The 16523-nt window shown below is 40.8% G+C and overlaps 1 protein-coding gene across 2 annotated transcripts in view; it reads left to right on the forward strand.

Moving 5' to 3' along the window:
- The first annotated feature begins 8760 nt into the window (after positions 1-8760).
- Positions 8761-16523, forward strand: part of nebl.S (nebulette S homeolog) — a 129595-nt gene continuing 121832 nt past the window's right edge. Inside the window, exons 1-2 of one of the 2 annotated variants that reach the window (XM_018269117.2) lie at positions 8761-9073; positions 15774-15868. In XM_018269117.2, the coding sequence (XP_018124606.1) occupies positions 9005-9073; positions 15774-15868 (164 nt within the window). In that variant the 5' untranslated portion in view covers positions 8761-9004. The remainder of the gene's footprint in view (positions 9074-15773; positions 15869-16523) is intronic. The other variant, XM_041567426.1, reaches the window with a different exon arrangement.

A 16523-nucleotide genomic window follows, 5' to 3' on the forward strand; every position in this document is an offset into this window, starting at 1 on the left:
AAGGAAACCTTTCAAGTATTGGTTAGTTGATTTTAATTCGAAGCTGGTATTCAAGATCACTGAATGTACAGAACAGTAGAGAAAAAAAGAGCAGAAGAGAATTGAGCTATTAAACATGGATAGTATTAAAAAGTGGAAGAAGGGAAGCAAAGTAAGGAAGGGGTGAGAAGGGGCAATGACAAATACTAGATAAGAAAGAAGGCAAAGAAACGGATGTAGAAGAACAAGAAAAACTATTGTAAAAAGAAAGACACAACAGCAGAGTTAGAAGAAGAGAAACAACTTTGTACAAAGGGATCCTGTCATCGGAAAACATGTTTTGGGGCAGCTGGGCAATTGACAATATGTCTAGCCCCATGTCAGATTTCAAAATTGAATATAAAAAAAATCAGTTTGCTCTTTAGAGAAATGAATTTCAGTGCAGAATTCTGCTGGATCAGCACTATTAACTGATTCATTTTGAAAATTTTTTTTTGCCCCATGACAGTATCCCTTTAAAGATGCTGATATATGCAGCTTTGTAATCAGATTCACCCGATATCGCCCAGCGAGGTCGCCAAACAAGATATCTAATATGTATGGCCACCTTTAGGATTGGTATGAATAAATATCAAGATAATTGCCGTTAGGGATGATTGTTAGTGATGGGCGAATTTATTCGCCAGGCGCGAATTCGCGGCGAATTTGCGCAATTCGCGCCCAGCGAATAAATTCGCAAAACGCCTGCGAAAATTCGCGGTAAAAATTCGAAAAACAGACCGTTTCGCGAATTTTTCGCCGTTTCGCGAATTTCGCGTGAAATTCGCGAATTTTTCGGCGTCGCGAAACAGCGCAAATTCGCCCATCACTAATGATTGTGAAATAAGCCAGTATTGACTACATATGTTTGCACTGGATATAACTGGAAAGGGGAAAATTCATTGGTGGTGGAGTAAAAAAATTGAGAATCACCGGCAACAAGATAGATAGATACAAACACAATAATTATGGTCACCATGAGCAAAAACACCTACATTTATTCAAATATAAAGTTCACTAACAAAGTTAAGACTTTCAGTATCACAGGCAAGATGTTCTTTTGGGGCTCTGCGATAGTGGATCTCTGAAGGCTGTGGACAATGATTAAACCAAATTGATCGAATTGGCCCGATTGCCTCATTTGATTATGAATCAGATTATGAATTCCGGCAACGATCGTAAGTGACTGGAAATATTCACTCTTCTAGACAGATTTTTTTTTTTTTATAATTCCACGCATGAATCTGATGGAATAAGTCTGATTGTGTGTTTGTGTGACTTGGGTGCATGATTTTGTTATTCATGCTCCGTTTCGATCAGTATCCCTAATAAATTGCAGCTCTGCCCAGTGGCGTAAATAAATAAATAAATAAATAAAATTGCTGGGTCCCACAGCAAATTATATTTCAGGCCCCCAAAATGTTTAGAGGTTGACTTGTTTTAACAATATTTATTGAAACTGTATATGAATTAGGGCCTCGTGGGGCCCCTATACATCCTGGGCTTCCTCTATAGTTACACCTCTGGCTCTGCCTGATTTGTTGTTCTGATCCTGTCGGCCATGCCTATTCCTAAACAGATCAATTTTTTAAAAAATAAAACTTCAATAACATATTTATTGCTCATGAAATTAAAAAAGCCAAAGGCAAAGTAGATAAAAAATGTAACACTAATTTGGGCTATCCAGACCCAAAGGAGTTAATGTCCAGCTAGTTGGTGACATGTGACTCAAACACTGCAGGCTAGGGCCTTCGCTAAATGGGATATTTCAGGAATGGTGTAGTGCAACCACAACTCTCAGGCTACTGTGCAACAACAAATGTTGCTGTACCACCAAATTTTTTTGACGCCCATAGACTTTAATGGGTGTCGGCGACATTTGACCGGCGGCAAATTTTTGGCGAAACGAAACAGGTCAAATTCGCCCGTCCCTATTGTCTAAGACAAATGATCCACAGGTTTACTTACAGTGGTAGAGGCATTGGCAGTATATTCCCCGCTCACACGGAGCTGACAGAGGTAGATGCAGAATATAGGTAGATGCCAGGGATTTTCCTCCAGACACAGCACAGTGACCTGGATCCTCACACAGGGGATCAGGGAAATCACTAGAACTAATCCCTATCAGGCTGTGTCCCTATACTACAGGCCAGTCTTGCCTGAGAGGAGAGCTACCTCCTTACTATCCCTCCTAGTTGGAGCCAAGCTGCCCTTACTATCTGTACTCTCTATCTCACTCTCATAGAGAGACTATTACATATATATTCCTGCCACTTATTAGCCTCATTCACGGGGTCCCTGCTCCCCGACTTAGACACTAGAGGAGCCGATCCCTCTAGACACATGGCTTTCCAGGCCTTGTTGTACTCAGGCTCCCCTGGGCACAGCCAAACGGATCAGTATCCAGCAGCCAAACAGGAAGATCCACCCCTTTCTCTCTCACTATACAGGAATGTGACAGGATGTGGCCACAGCGCCTCCTGGCCAATAATATAACTATGCAGATTCTTAAACTAGATACATGAGCATCCGCCCAGCAACTAGGAACATCAGGAAGTTAGGGACTTACATAGAGGCATTGTTAACTCTATGGGTCCCTACAAAAATATTAAAAAAAAACACAGGGCCTGTTTCCTCTATATCTACCCCACTGCCTATACGGGCTGGAACCATAGGTACAGATGAGTTCTCAGTCACCTGGCATGAACACAAGGACTGTGGCATCGACATGGTCTTCTTACCAAGTTAAATGTAGAGCCATGCTTTCTGATTATTTGCTGCTCTAACTTGAACAGCACTTCCGATTACAAACTGTGAAAGCGGATAAAGGCTTTCTGTTCTGTATCTGTTTTTTTATCTGATCTATACATTGTGTAATGGCAAATACCTGAGATGCATTTGCTGCTGTAGAGCCATCTGCTGCATTCATGGATGAGCTCTGTCAGATCTATAGTAACGGCGACGTCTTCTCATTCTCCTGCAACAAAAGGATTCTGCAGAACCATTTCTATTTAGAATTAAAATGCTTGGGTTTCACATCAATGCATTGTTTAAACTCTTTTTCTGCCCAAACTCAAAGCGAATGCTTAGCATCGTTGTGGGATATGTAAATGTTTTTTTTTTCCTGGTGACACTGCCATTGCACCTATTGAATTGCTATTGGTTCAGGCAAACTCCAGGCAAATCTGCACCTGGGCAGTAACCCATAGCAACCATTCAGTGGTCAGCTTTTTTTCAGCCACCTTCAGGTACAACAAAGAAAGCAAACATCTGATTTGTCACTATGAGTAACTGCACAGGTTGAAACATGTCAAGTGTTCTGCGGGTCGTGGGTCGTGACGCGGGTCTTCTCAGTAGCGATATTTACTCCTTTTTTCTGGTCACAGCTACTTTCGATGACAGCACTTCCTGTTTTACTCCTTTTTTTCTGATCATGTCTACTTTCGATGATGTCACTTCCGGTTTACAATGACAGCACTTCCTGATTCTTAATGGTCATCGGGTCCGGGTTGCGGATAAGGTACTTGCGGGTAGGGTCCGTTAGCGGTTCCAATTGGCTAAGAATGCGGGTTGCGGGTCCGGGTTGCGGATTACAGGTTGCAGGTACGGGTCGGGTACGGGTTCCAAAAAATGGACCCACGCAGGACTCTACCTGGAGCGGCAAAAATGCTGCCTCTGGTAACTAAGAGCCCAATTTCTGTTTTTCAACCCGGAAATTCGGCTCTTCTAGTGCAGAGAGCGCAATTGCGATCTCTGCACTAGCGGCGTGGACCGCCCTACCCCCTCTGGCACCGAAAAGGTGAGTGTGGTGGGGGGTGGCAAAAGGAAGGCTGTCTCAGGCAGCAAAATTCCCAGGATCACCCCTGTAAATGACCACCAGTGTTGTTAGCACCCTAGGGAGCCAGTGGCGTAACAGCAGCAAAAAAAATCTTTTGAGGGGCCTGGCCAGTTAAAACTGACTGCTGATCCCAATGTTATCAATAGGGAAAAAAGATAAACATATAGGAAGGTCGGTTACCTGCAAAAACCTGCGGTACCTTGTGGGTTGAGGGGAGAAGTTCTAGGTGCGGCTAAAGATGCGGGTCGGCGGTTCTGCGGGTCGGGCCCCGGGTCTTCTCAGTAGCGATATTTACTCCTTTTTTCTTGTCACGGCTACTTTCGATGACAGCACTTCCTGTTTTACTCCTTTTTTTCTGATCATGTCTACTTTCAATGATGTCAAAAAGGTGAGTGTGGTGCAGGGCGGCAAAAAGAAGGCCATCTCAGGCGGCAAAATTCCCAGGATCACCCCTGTAAATGACCCCCAGTGCTGTTAGCACTCTAGGGAGCCAGTGGCGTAACAGCAGCAAAAAAAATCTTTTGAGGGGCCTGGCCAGTTAAAACTGACGGCTGATCCCAATGTTATCAATAGGGAAAAAGATAAATATATAGGAAAGTCTGTATTTTTTCCTGAAAAGGTGGCAACCCTACGTGGCGCACAACTCAATCCACCTTCCCGCTTGCTTGTGTCCCCATGAGCCATTGGTTTAATAGCACAGATACAGCCTAATAATTGAGACCCAAATGCCCAAACTTGCAGTCTTTCTCGATCTTGTTAGGTATTTTCAGTGCACTGGATATAAAGGAGCATGGCTTGCGAGGGAGGTTGGACTTGGAGAGTAATAAACACACAAAGACCAGAGAGTTTAGCATGAGTCTGCAAGATTCTGAGACTGCCCTTCGCAAAGCAAGTAATGCAGTGAAAGCCTTCTGAAACCAAGGTATGTGCTACACACATAACACTGCCTTAACACAAAAAGTCTTTTATTCTCAGAGTATGGGCTGTGCTTATTTGTACAGTATTTCTATACTAGGAATATTAAAGGTATCAATGCATATTCTACTATATCATACCTCCCAACATTTTGGTTAATAAAAGAGGCAAAAAAAAATTGCCGTGCGCAGCGCGGCACAATTTTTCTTTAACACGTGCATTTTTGTGGCCACACTCCCTAATTACCATGTTCATTTTACAAAATTTGGCAGGTTATGAAAGTTTGCACATATTTCTGTGTTTTTTTTTCCAGTTATTACAGTTTTGCTAATGAAGGCGAATTGCCCTTTAAACTGTGAGTCTAACTTTTCCCAAGGGACCTGTTATCTTTTTACAATTACTTATTTGCTTATCTCAAAATCTTAGTTGCACCTGGTGGCTGTTCTGGGCTCTCTGCCAAAAGCCAATTAAGTTAGAAACTTTGTTTCTTTTTCTCGCTGTTCAGTGAAGAGAAAGTCTCAGTACAAACAAGGGAACTGCAGGTTGCACTGTCAAAAGCGGGACTATTCCGCTGAACACTGGACAGTTGGGAGGTGTGCTATATACAGGACACATATCTAATATATCATATATCAAATGTTTTCATGTGCAGGGATAAATTACATTTGTTAGGGACAATTCCTATTTACTTCTACTTGCTGTACTATTGAACCTCGCCAACTTTTACTTGCTGAGTTTTTTCTGGTGACATTCTTTTGTTTAGTCTTTAATAAATCTCGACTATTCAAGGTTCCAAAGAATATTCTCGAGTATATTCATGTCTGCGATTTTCTTGAATCATGGAAAAAATTAAACTGGACTTTTAATAAAAAATGTAAAAATCCCAATGAATTTGATCAAGATGAATAAAATTTGATTGAATTGATTTGCCTTTTCCTGAAAGGAACAGTAACAATATCAAATGACAATATAATGTACTGTTGCTCTGCACTGGTAAACCTGGCGTGTTTGCTTCAGAAAGACTACTATAGTTTATATAAACAAGCTGCAGTGTAGCCATGGGGGCAGCCATTCAAGCACAGGACACACACAGTAGATAACAGATAAGCTGCTCTGCAGAATCCCATTGTATACTACAGAGCTTATCTGTTAACTGCTGTGTATCCTGTGCCTTTTCTCCTTTTTCCAGCTTGAATTGTTATCCCCATGGCTACACAGCAGCTTGTTTATATGAACTATAGTAGTGTTTCTGTAGCAAACACATCAGTTTTGTCAGAGCAGTGCAACACTACATTATATTTCTATTACTTTAAAACACATTCATTTTTAGTGTTACTATTCCTTTAATGAATCAATCACTGCATTGGCGATAATCTTGTGTCTGAGCCTTATACGAATCCTTTAAACAAAGAAATTAGCTTTATCTACTCATCCCACATCTACTAAGCTACAGAGTTCTGTTAAATGTCACCTTGATTTCTATAGGAAAGCAGAAATGGACGATTTAGCTCCAAGAACTCAGAACATTCTTTTGACAAGATGATTATTATCTCCTTTATGAGCAGGTGGCAAAACAATTGATTTTGAAACACATTTTGTGAAATTGTTATTGGCAGGAACAGAGGTAATAGTCCTTTCAATAAAAATATGAATTGATAGGGTTCAAAAATATATTGTTATATACAACAAATAAGCTGCATTTTTCAAGTACTGGAACGTTTTATAGGAACATACGTTACTTATACTAAAACTAACACTGTCTACCCAGAAAAAAATATTTTTATGATAGTATTGTTATTATTCTTACCTGGAAAATGTGGCATATTTATAGGCAGAGTTTATATCTCATTTGCTCAGTTCTTAAATAAGATATGGTATTATGTGGTATAATTGTATATAATATGATATGTTTGCACAGAATGTATTTGCATTATAGCTGTGAGTTCTTGCTTTGATATTGCTTGCTTCTGTTAAAGGAACAGTAATGTCAAAAAATAAAAGTGTTTTAAAGTAATGAAAACATAATGCAGTGTAAAACTGCTGTGTTTGCTTAAGAAACACTACTATTATTTATATAAATAAGCTGCTGTGTAGCAATGGGGGCAGCCATTTGGTTCAGGTTACACAGCAGATAGCAAATAAGCTCTGTCTGTCTAATGGTGTTATCTTTTATCCATTAGTTACACTGTGCCATATAGCTGTTTTTAAATTTCCGCCATTGCTCCCCAGCAGCTTGTTTATATGAACAATAATAGTGTTTCTGAAGCAAACAGATCAGTTTTACCAGCGCAGGACAACAGAACATGATATTTTCAGTACTTTAAAACACTTACATTTTTTGGTGTTACTGTTCCTTTAAGGCATTGTTGATAGACAGGTGTAGAACAATAGAAGGTGCTCTTGTAAGTCTGCCAATTGGCCAATGTTTATTGTACCTTAATTAAATTATAGACAATTATGTGAACGTGAAAAATGTTATAAGGCATTCTAAAGGAATATTGCCTTTTCAGTTTGCCAGATGTTATCATTTTAAAATATTATGTATTATAATTACCCCTTATTTTCCTGACTAATAGCAGCCTACGGGAGGGGGTCACGCAGTGATGTCACATGGGGAAATGGGTGGGGCTGGCAGGATTCAGTTGCAGAGAGCAGGGACTGAATGCTTATGTGGCCATACACAACAGTGGTATGTAGAAGCAAGGCCTTGGAGTCCATACATACTGTAAATCATTTCACTCTGACACCAACGATTAATGGTACCTTACACTCCATGTACCCAAAATTGCTTGTGACTCCATGACCCTGACTTCAACTCTGCGGCTGTGGAGTGGGTATAAAAAGCCTTTGACTATAACTACTCTGTTTATGATACGTCTGACTCCAACTCCAGGTACCCAAAATTGCTTCTGACTCGTCATGACTCCGACTCCACAGCTCTGTGCAGAGATACAGAAGTCAGAGAAGGTGGCCATAGACATTACAAATACCATCTTTCCTGAAAAAGATCATTTCAGGAAAGATCGTTAGTAGTGATGGGCGAATTTATTCGCCAGGCGCGAATTTGCGCGATTCGCGCCGAGCGAATAAATTCGTGAAACGCCCGCGAAAATTCGCTGTAAAAATTCGCCAGCGTCAAAAAATTTTTTCCGAAAAACGGACGCCGGCGTCGAAAAACGGGCGCCGGCGTCAAAAACGAGACGCCGGTGCCGTTTCGCGAATTTTTCGCCGTTTCGCGAATTTCGCGCGAAATTCGTGAATTTTTCGGCGAAGCGAAACGGCGCAAATTCGCCCATCACTAATCGTTAGTTTCAGTACACACGTGTAGAGCTGAATCATCAGATATACAAGTAGAAACAATAGAATTCTACCTGTATCGGACGATTCAGCACTAACAGTGGGTGATGTTCGGATGTCTTCAAAAGTGCCCAAAATTTTCCGGCCAGCCCGATCAATACCAGTATCGGTCGTCTCCCACCATACACGCACCGAATATTGTACGAAATGTTTCATATGATATTATCTGTGTGTCTATGGTCAGCATACCGGTTGAAATGGTATTGCATGGAAAGCCATGCCATTCCTTTAAAACTCCCTCCCTGACCTGAAAAAAAAAAAAAGTGTATATGACACGAAACGCGTCAGGCTGTGGACACAATAAACTTTCTTCACTTTGGTGGAAGTTTGCTGTATTGAGTACCTGCTCCATAGTGGTTCGTTGGTTGACCAGTAAAGTAGACATGCTGCTTGGCTGATTAGCAGTTGGTTCAGTCAAAAATTGTGCACTCGTTTTTGAGTTATTCAGTTTTAAAGGGAAGCATTCATAAGGAACCCAGACTGTGCCTTGCCTTGGTCTGTGTGATCTGCAAACTGTTTCTGTTGTCTTGTTTTGTTTATACATTTCAATAAAGCATTACTGTGAAAATATACCAAAAAAAAAAGAAAAAAAAAGGCAGGGCCGTGTGGGAGGGGAGGTAGGAACACACACACACGGGCACACATCTGCCTTGGGACTGCAGTGTGATGTATTCTCCTTTCAGCTGATCAGCAGTAGCAGCAGCACTCCCGCAGCTTTTCCACTGACAGTTCTCTGTGCCCGGGGGGAGCTGTCACATCTACACTAGAAACTAACAAGTGCTCACCAGCTTCTGGCCAGGACTCTGCTTTTTATTTTTATAGCCTCATTATTGAGTGAAAAGCTCTTTTTTTTTTAAAGGTGTGAACCCCAGGACAATGAACCCCCAGTGCGCCCGCTGTGGCAGGGTCGTCTATCCCACGGAAAAAGTCAACTGCTTGGACAAGGTAACATTTCCAGGTTTTCATAGGTTTTGCAGAACTTTAATGAGCCAGAAACTTGGGTTTGGACTGGTAAGGGAAAGTACTGGTAGTTTTGTAGAGAGCTGCACTTGTCATCATGGAGTATATCTCATGAGCTGGGAAGGCTTAGCCAGATGTGTGGAGTCAGCCCAGCAAATTCCTAGAGGCTTAACGAGTGACTGTTAGCGGAATGCGTTTAATTAATGTTTTGCTTTATTAATTGCTGGGGACGGGAACCTTGATTGAGTCCAAAGAACTGCTAGAGGTGTTCGGGAAACATTCGTAGAAAAATTACATCTGACAAATACGAGAGAAGTACTTGTGTAGGCAGCTTCCCTGCAAATGTCAAAGTGTGGGCATAGCCCTGCAAATGCGACTGATCTCGCTTGCTCTGACAAGCACTTTGCTTGCCTTTCATCGCACAAGTACAAGAGACTCACGTAATAGGGAGACAAGATTCATACAGAGAGTACTTATGTTTATACCTGAAGCAAATGGACAGGAGTAGACTAGTCAGGGTCGCTGTGTACAGCAATGCCACAAACTCTCAGGGACCCCATAGACTTCTACTAAATTCAATAACTGAATAGTGAGGGGATTGTGGAATGGAAAGCTTAACCGCTATGGCTGCTGCTTCCTTGGCAACTCAGTTACATTTCTTAAGAATTCTTATGATGTAAATGGGGAGGATGACCATCACTGCAAAGAGATTCCCCACACTTGGAAATGAAAACCTGCAGCTCTCCTGTGGGGAGAGAATGGTGGGAGTTAGTATAACAGCTGCTGGGACACAGGTTGGACGGATCTCTGTAGTAAGAGGATCAAACATTTTAATAGCTCTTACAGGGTTGCGCTTGATCATCACTGATGGGGGTCCAGGTGCCTTTAACTTACAGTTGACCTATTTACTGCCCATAGAATAAACTTCAGCAGCCTCTGTGCCCAAAATTATTTCAGCCTACAACATGTATTCCTAAACCTATTATTTATCCTTTAAAAGCTTTCACATAGACAGAAATATTCTAAAATCAAAATGGGACTTCGATGTCATCATTGCTGGTGTTTTTATTGCTTCTCTCTTGTGTCCTTCTCAAACCTGAAGTTTGACATGGTATCTGTTTTTGGGCAACCAGAAAGCAGATAAATTTTTTTTTTTTATGGTTTTGAAGATTTTGTATTGACTATGTTTCCACATGGGCCTTTTTCTGTTCATTTTGGCCTTCAAACAGCTGCTGAGACTAACGGGACCCTAGCAACAAGATAGCAGTTTAAATTCCAAACCTGAAACAGAAACAGCTCAAAAACCACAAAGAATACAATTTCAATCCAATTCAGGGCCAGAGGGGAAATGACCCCTGAAATGTAGGAAATATTTGAAAACTTTTGAATTGAATACATAAATCACCTTCAACTCTGCTACTAAATGGTTGATATCCTGTAGACCAGTGGTTCCCAAACTGTAGGGCTTGCCCTCATAGTGAGGACTTGGCTAGGAGGGAAGGGTTGACAGTTTTGAAGTCCAATTAATTGATAGAGTGCATGTTAGCCCTCAAATATAGTCTGAAAGATTGTGGGTCAATTAGACACTTTTTTCTAGGGATGCACCGAATCCACTATTTTGGATTTGGCCGAACCCCCGAATCCTTTGCGAAATATTCGGCAAAATACCGAACCGAATCCGAACCCTAATTTGCATATGCTTTTTTTGCATATGCAAATTAGGGGTGGGAACATTTTTTTACTTCCTTTTTTGTGACGAAAAAGTCACGCGATGTCCCTCCACATCCCTAATTTGCAAATTAGGATTCGGATCGACCGGGCAGAAGGATTCGGCCAAATCCGAATCCTGCTGAAAAAGGCCGAATCCTGGCCAAATCCCGAACCGAAACCTGGATTTGGTGTATCCCTACTTTTTTCTGTGCTGAATATTCTTAGAAGTATTGCTGAATAGCCAATACAGGTATGGGACCTGTTATCCAGAATACTCGGGACCTGGGGTTTTACAGATAACGGATCTTTCCGTAATTTGGGTCTTCATACCTTAAGTCTACTAGAAATTAATTTAAACATTAAATAAACCCAATAGGCTGGTTTTGCTTCCAATAAGGATTAATTATATCTTAGTTGGGATCAAGTACAAGCTACTTTTTTATTATTACAGAGAAAAAGGAAATAATTTTTAAAAATTTGGAATATTTGGATAAAATGGAGTCTATGGGAGACAGCCATTCCGTAATTCTGAGCTTTCTCGATATCGGGTTTCCGGATAAGGGATCCTATACCTGTACAGCACTATTTTCATCGATTTGTTATCTTGTTATTAATTAAGAAGGGCCTCAAAGGTGGGCTCAGACCAAAAACTGCTGCTCTAGACTCTAGGGTTCATGATCTTCAGATTGTAGTTCTCCAGCTGTGGCTGAATTTAAACCCAGAGCATACCTGTTATGCCTGAGGGCTGACTTTGGCATGCTAGAAGTTGCAGAAAGTTGCAGGAGTTGCCTGTATGTTGTACATATGTTCTAAAAGCATCTCAAAAACATACCGCACCACCAAAAAATCCCCATAATATACTGGCTAACTACATGAGCTGTAAAACTATGAGACTACAATATGACTTGCCTTCATTTCTGACTAATAGGATTAAATGGCAGAAAACAACCTTTACAGAGGCCAACGAAATGTATGAACACACCCAGAGATAATTAAATAGTGCTAAGGCTATAAAAGACACTCTCATCCTTTATATAATAATGCATAATGAGTAATGATAATAAAAACAATGTTACTGTGTAAGGGGCCGATTCACCAAGGGTCGAATATCGAGGGTTAATTAACCCTCGATATTCGACTGGGAATTAAAATCCTTCGACTTCGAATATCGAAGTCGAAGGATTTTAGCGCAAATAGTTTGATCGTTCGATCGAAGGAATAATCCTTCGATCGAACGATTAAATCCTTCGATCGAATGATTAAATCCTTCGAATCGAACGTTTCGAAGGATTTTAATCCAACGATCGAAGGATTATCCTTCGCCCAAAAAAACTTAGACAAGCCTATGGGGACCTTCCCCATAGGCTAACATTGAGTTTGGTAGGTTTTAGATGGCGAACTAGGGGGTCGAAGTTTTTTCTTAAAGAGACAAGTACTTCGACTATCGAATAGTCGAACGATTTTTAGTTCGAATCCTTCGATTCGAAGTCGAAGGTCGAAGTAGCCCATTCGATGGTCGAAGTAGCCCAAAAAACACTTCGAAATTCAAAGTTTTTTTACTTCGAATCCTTCACTCGAAGTTAGTGAATCGGCCCCTATGTTGCAACACAAGACTTGATCATGTTTCTCAGTGCCAAATGTGTGGCACTCACCACATAGGGGTTGTCTCTTTATAAAAAATGTATATATAGAACTGAATTGTGAATAAGAAGCAATAAACTACATGTGTCAGGCATTCTTCATACTCAGAATAGCATTATTTTTTGAAAGTCAGAGATCTAACAAAATGGCCCAGTTGTTGGAAGAATTCCATTGTAGCCATGATTCACTGTGAAGCAATTCTGCATTGTCCTGCAGTATGAAACAGTGGCATTCATAGACAGAGAGATAGATTTGATAAACAAGAGAAGATAGAGTAGAAAGCTAACATACATAAAGAGTGTACAACAACAGACATAAAAGGGTCGTTGACACTAGTTTATGGTGTAGTTTATAAGGTTTCTTTTTTGCCAGTAACACATCATAATTTTTTCCTTTAAAATGATGTCCGTGCCTGATTCTTTGAACTGTTTTGGTTCAATGTCCATTAGAGAGGCAAAGCATGACCAGGGTTGTTTCAGTTCATGAGTAACCAATAGTTGAAATGCCATTTAAGCCTTTCAGTAATACTACTGTAATATCTAGGTCAACTATCAAGCTGCTACCACAGATCTCAGTGCAACTGAACTTTATGACCGTCAGCTTGCTTGTATACCTAGTGAAACAAATAGGCATTCATTCCCAATCTTGCCTTTGTTTAACATAAGGCTTGCTCCCCAGTCACTGCTCCTAAGAAGACTAGAACCTCAGTTTGGGAGCAGTTTACTACAAGTATCAGCCTAACAGGCCTTCAAAATAGTATCCAGGACATCACTAACTTGCCTTCAGGCTGCCTGGTCATGCTTTGACCAAAACAGTTCAAAGAATCAGGCACGGACATCATTTTAAAGGAAAAAAATATGCTGCGTTATTGGCAAAAAAGAAACCTTATAAACTGCACCATAAACTGTCAACGACCCTTTTATGTATATTTGTTGTTGTTTGGACCCTTACAGAGGCACAACTTCACAGTTCAGGAACCTCGACTATACTTTACAGAAGCATCAGGGGGCACATGCCAGTCCTTATCATCCGCCATAGATCAGACGGCAAAGACAGGGTCCCATTGCAGTCTGAGTGCTCTGCCGTTCCATGCATCCTCTAATGCACAAGTTACGGGATGAGTATGGGATTGTAAGGAGGCAGAAGAGGGGGCATCTACACGCCTCACACCCCACCCATCATGAATACAGCTCAGCTGAATGCAAGCAGCATTGTATTCATGGAGACAGCCACAGGTCTATGCTCTCAGAAACATGCAGTAATTCTACATTCAAGGAAGACTGTGTGCAAAGTGCAAAAAAAAGTTGCATTGCTTCTCTTGTTTGCATGTTGCACAATGCCTTTCTTATAGCAACTCTAATAAATATAGGTTTTTCTTAGGTCTGTGACTGGAAGCTATACTTACCCAGAAAATAAAATCCTCTACTTTGAAATTTCCAACAAAGAAATCTAATTTTCTGTCTGCAAAAAAAAAACAAATAATTGTGTGTGCTCTTCTCCCCTACTGCTATCAAATTATACCAATCAGCAGTCCTTCACCACAAGAGAGCTTTCTCTGCTAGTGTTCTGTGGAGCAGCCATAGGGCGGCAAATAATCCCAACTTGTAATAATTGGGTCTCTGTTAAATGGTGCTAACTTTATAATGATGCATTACCTCTCCCTCGGCTGCTTCCTTATCAATGTTTTATTTCCTTGGTGGCTTTTGTCATAATAAAATAAAGTGCTAAACAATAATAACAAAATCTTTCATCTATTTTGGGAACAAATTCAACTAAAACAAATGACATTGTGGGAATGTGAGGCTGGATATCATTTCATGATTCTTTTGGTAATGCCACAACAAAGCATAAAGACCATGAATCTGTTATTAGTGTAGTTAGTTCTCTCATCAGAAAATGGGGGAGTTGTCATTCAGCCACATTTCAAAAAACACAGGTTTTCTATCTCTGGTGAGTAAATAATAAAGGTGTTGTTTAGTAACAATGAAAAAACTTAGCCCAGACTGTTAACTAATACTGATTAAGGTAATAAAACATGTAGGGGAGAAAGCAGCATAAAAAACACGTGAAATTCCAATTTTACCAGTACATCCAAACAAAACGCAATTAAAGGTGCAATTTTTTGATGCATTGTCCAAGTTATGCTCAGAGTTTGTCAGAGTGGGGATTGTGTAATTACTGTATTGTGTTATTTACTGGGTGCAAGTCTTCTTTGCTTATTGGTACAGCCTGCAGAAGGAACCCTGGAATTCCTGGTGGTCTAAAGGTGGTGGTAGATCCATGGTCAATAGGTGCATTATGTGCAGGGAAGTGCAAGAATTATGAATGTTGTAAATGCACGCAAGAAGCTGTGTCCATTTTAATGCAACTGCACTTTTTGTAATGGTGGCCATACACAGAGAGATCCGCTCGTTTGGCAATGTCGCCAAACGAGCGAGCGGATCTCTCCCTGATATGCCCACCTTGAGGTGGGCAATATTGGGCTGATCCGATCGTGGGCCCTAGGGCCCAACGATTGGATCCTAACGATGGCTGACGGGCTGTCGGATTGCGGGACCACATAAACAAACAGATGCGGCCGCGATTCGACAGGATTTTTAGTCCCGTCCGATCAACATCTGATCGGGGAAGCCCGTCAGAGGTCCCCATACTCGGTCTGTCGGCATCTTTTATCGGCCCGTGTATGGCCACCTTAAGACAGTGGACTGTGCAACATTCAGCCATGCGACAATCAAAAACAATTTCTATAACATGACATACTGTAACTTAATAAATACAAAATTACCAGTGGTATATTTTATATCCAACGGGTGGAGGGGGAACTATTTTTAAAGTCCATCTCTCCCCTGCACCCTCGGCAACAAACTGTTTGAAAATTCCTCGCGTTCATAAAATTGAGGCTGCAGAGAAAAATTCCTCCCTTAAGAAATTCCAAGCATGTTATATTCCGTCAAGTCAGGAAACATTCACATATTTATGTATGAATGTTACTGGAGCATCTTATCTTAGGGGAACAACTTGTAATTCGGTTTTAGCTTCGTGTCAGCAACACAAAGTGTGATCCTCGGAGCTTGCATGTATTCCATCACGAGAAGCTTCTCACTGTGCTCCTCTGAGCCATCTTCACACCTTCCGCATTCAGGCACCGTTTGTGGAACCTGCCGAGATTTAATTGCTATTTCTTCACTTTTTATTGCTTCTTTCGCACAATTGCCCATCTGTCATGCCCTGTACAGTATATATATATATATAATGTTAATATACAGTAAGGACATGAAATGGACATGTTTAGCATTTGCTTAATACACTATTATTTTTGCTTTTGTTTCCACAGTTTTGGCATAAAGGATGCTTCCAATGTGAGGTTTGCAAAATGACTCTGAATATGAACAACTATAAGGGATATGACAAGAAGCCTTACTGTAATGCGTAAGTACATGATATTGTGACAGACGGGTGAGGCTGAGGGAGGTTCACATGCAACTGGGTTGGTAGAATTATGGAAGCAGATTTCTAGGGCAGATGCAAATCAATGGCCAAAACATTGGGTGTGGTGTTACTACTGCATTGAGCTAGTATAGTATTATCAATCAACAACTGGAACCACCACACAGTGTTACTGCTGTGTATCTACCACAGCTCAAAAATTAGGAATTCTTTGCATCTAAATGAAAGTGGAAACTTTAAATAACAATATATAAGTACTGGTATGGGATCCATTATTCAGAAACCCGCTATCCAGAAAGCTCCGAATGACAGGAAGGACATCGCCCATAAAAATGTTTAATGATTTCTTTTTTTCTCTGTAATAATAAAACAAGTACCTTGTATTTGATCCAAACAGACAAATCCTTAATCCTTATTGTAGGCAAAGCAATCCTTTTGGGTTTATTTCATGTTTAAATACATTTTTAGCAGTGTTAAATTATGGTGATCCATATTACAGAAAGGCCCATTATTCGGAAAACCCCAGATCCCAAGAATTCTGGCAGGGTCACTCCTACCATAAGGCAAGGTGAGAACATTGCCTCAGGCAGCAGTGAGCCGCCTCTTGTAACTTTAAGAGCTGAATTTTCGGCTTTTG

The sequence above is a fragment of the Xenopus laevis genome, chromosome 6S, assembly GCF_017654675.1.
Source record: "Xenopus laevis strain J_2021 chromosome 6S, Xenopus_laevis_v10.1, whole genome shotgun sequence".
In the NCBI taxonomy this organism is placed as follows: domain Eukaryota; kingdom Metazoa; phylum Chordata; class Amphibia; order Anura; family Pipidae; genus Xenopus; species Xenopus laevis.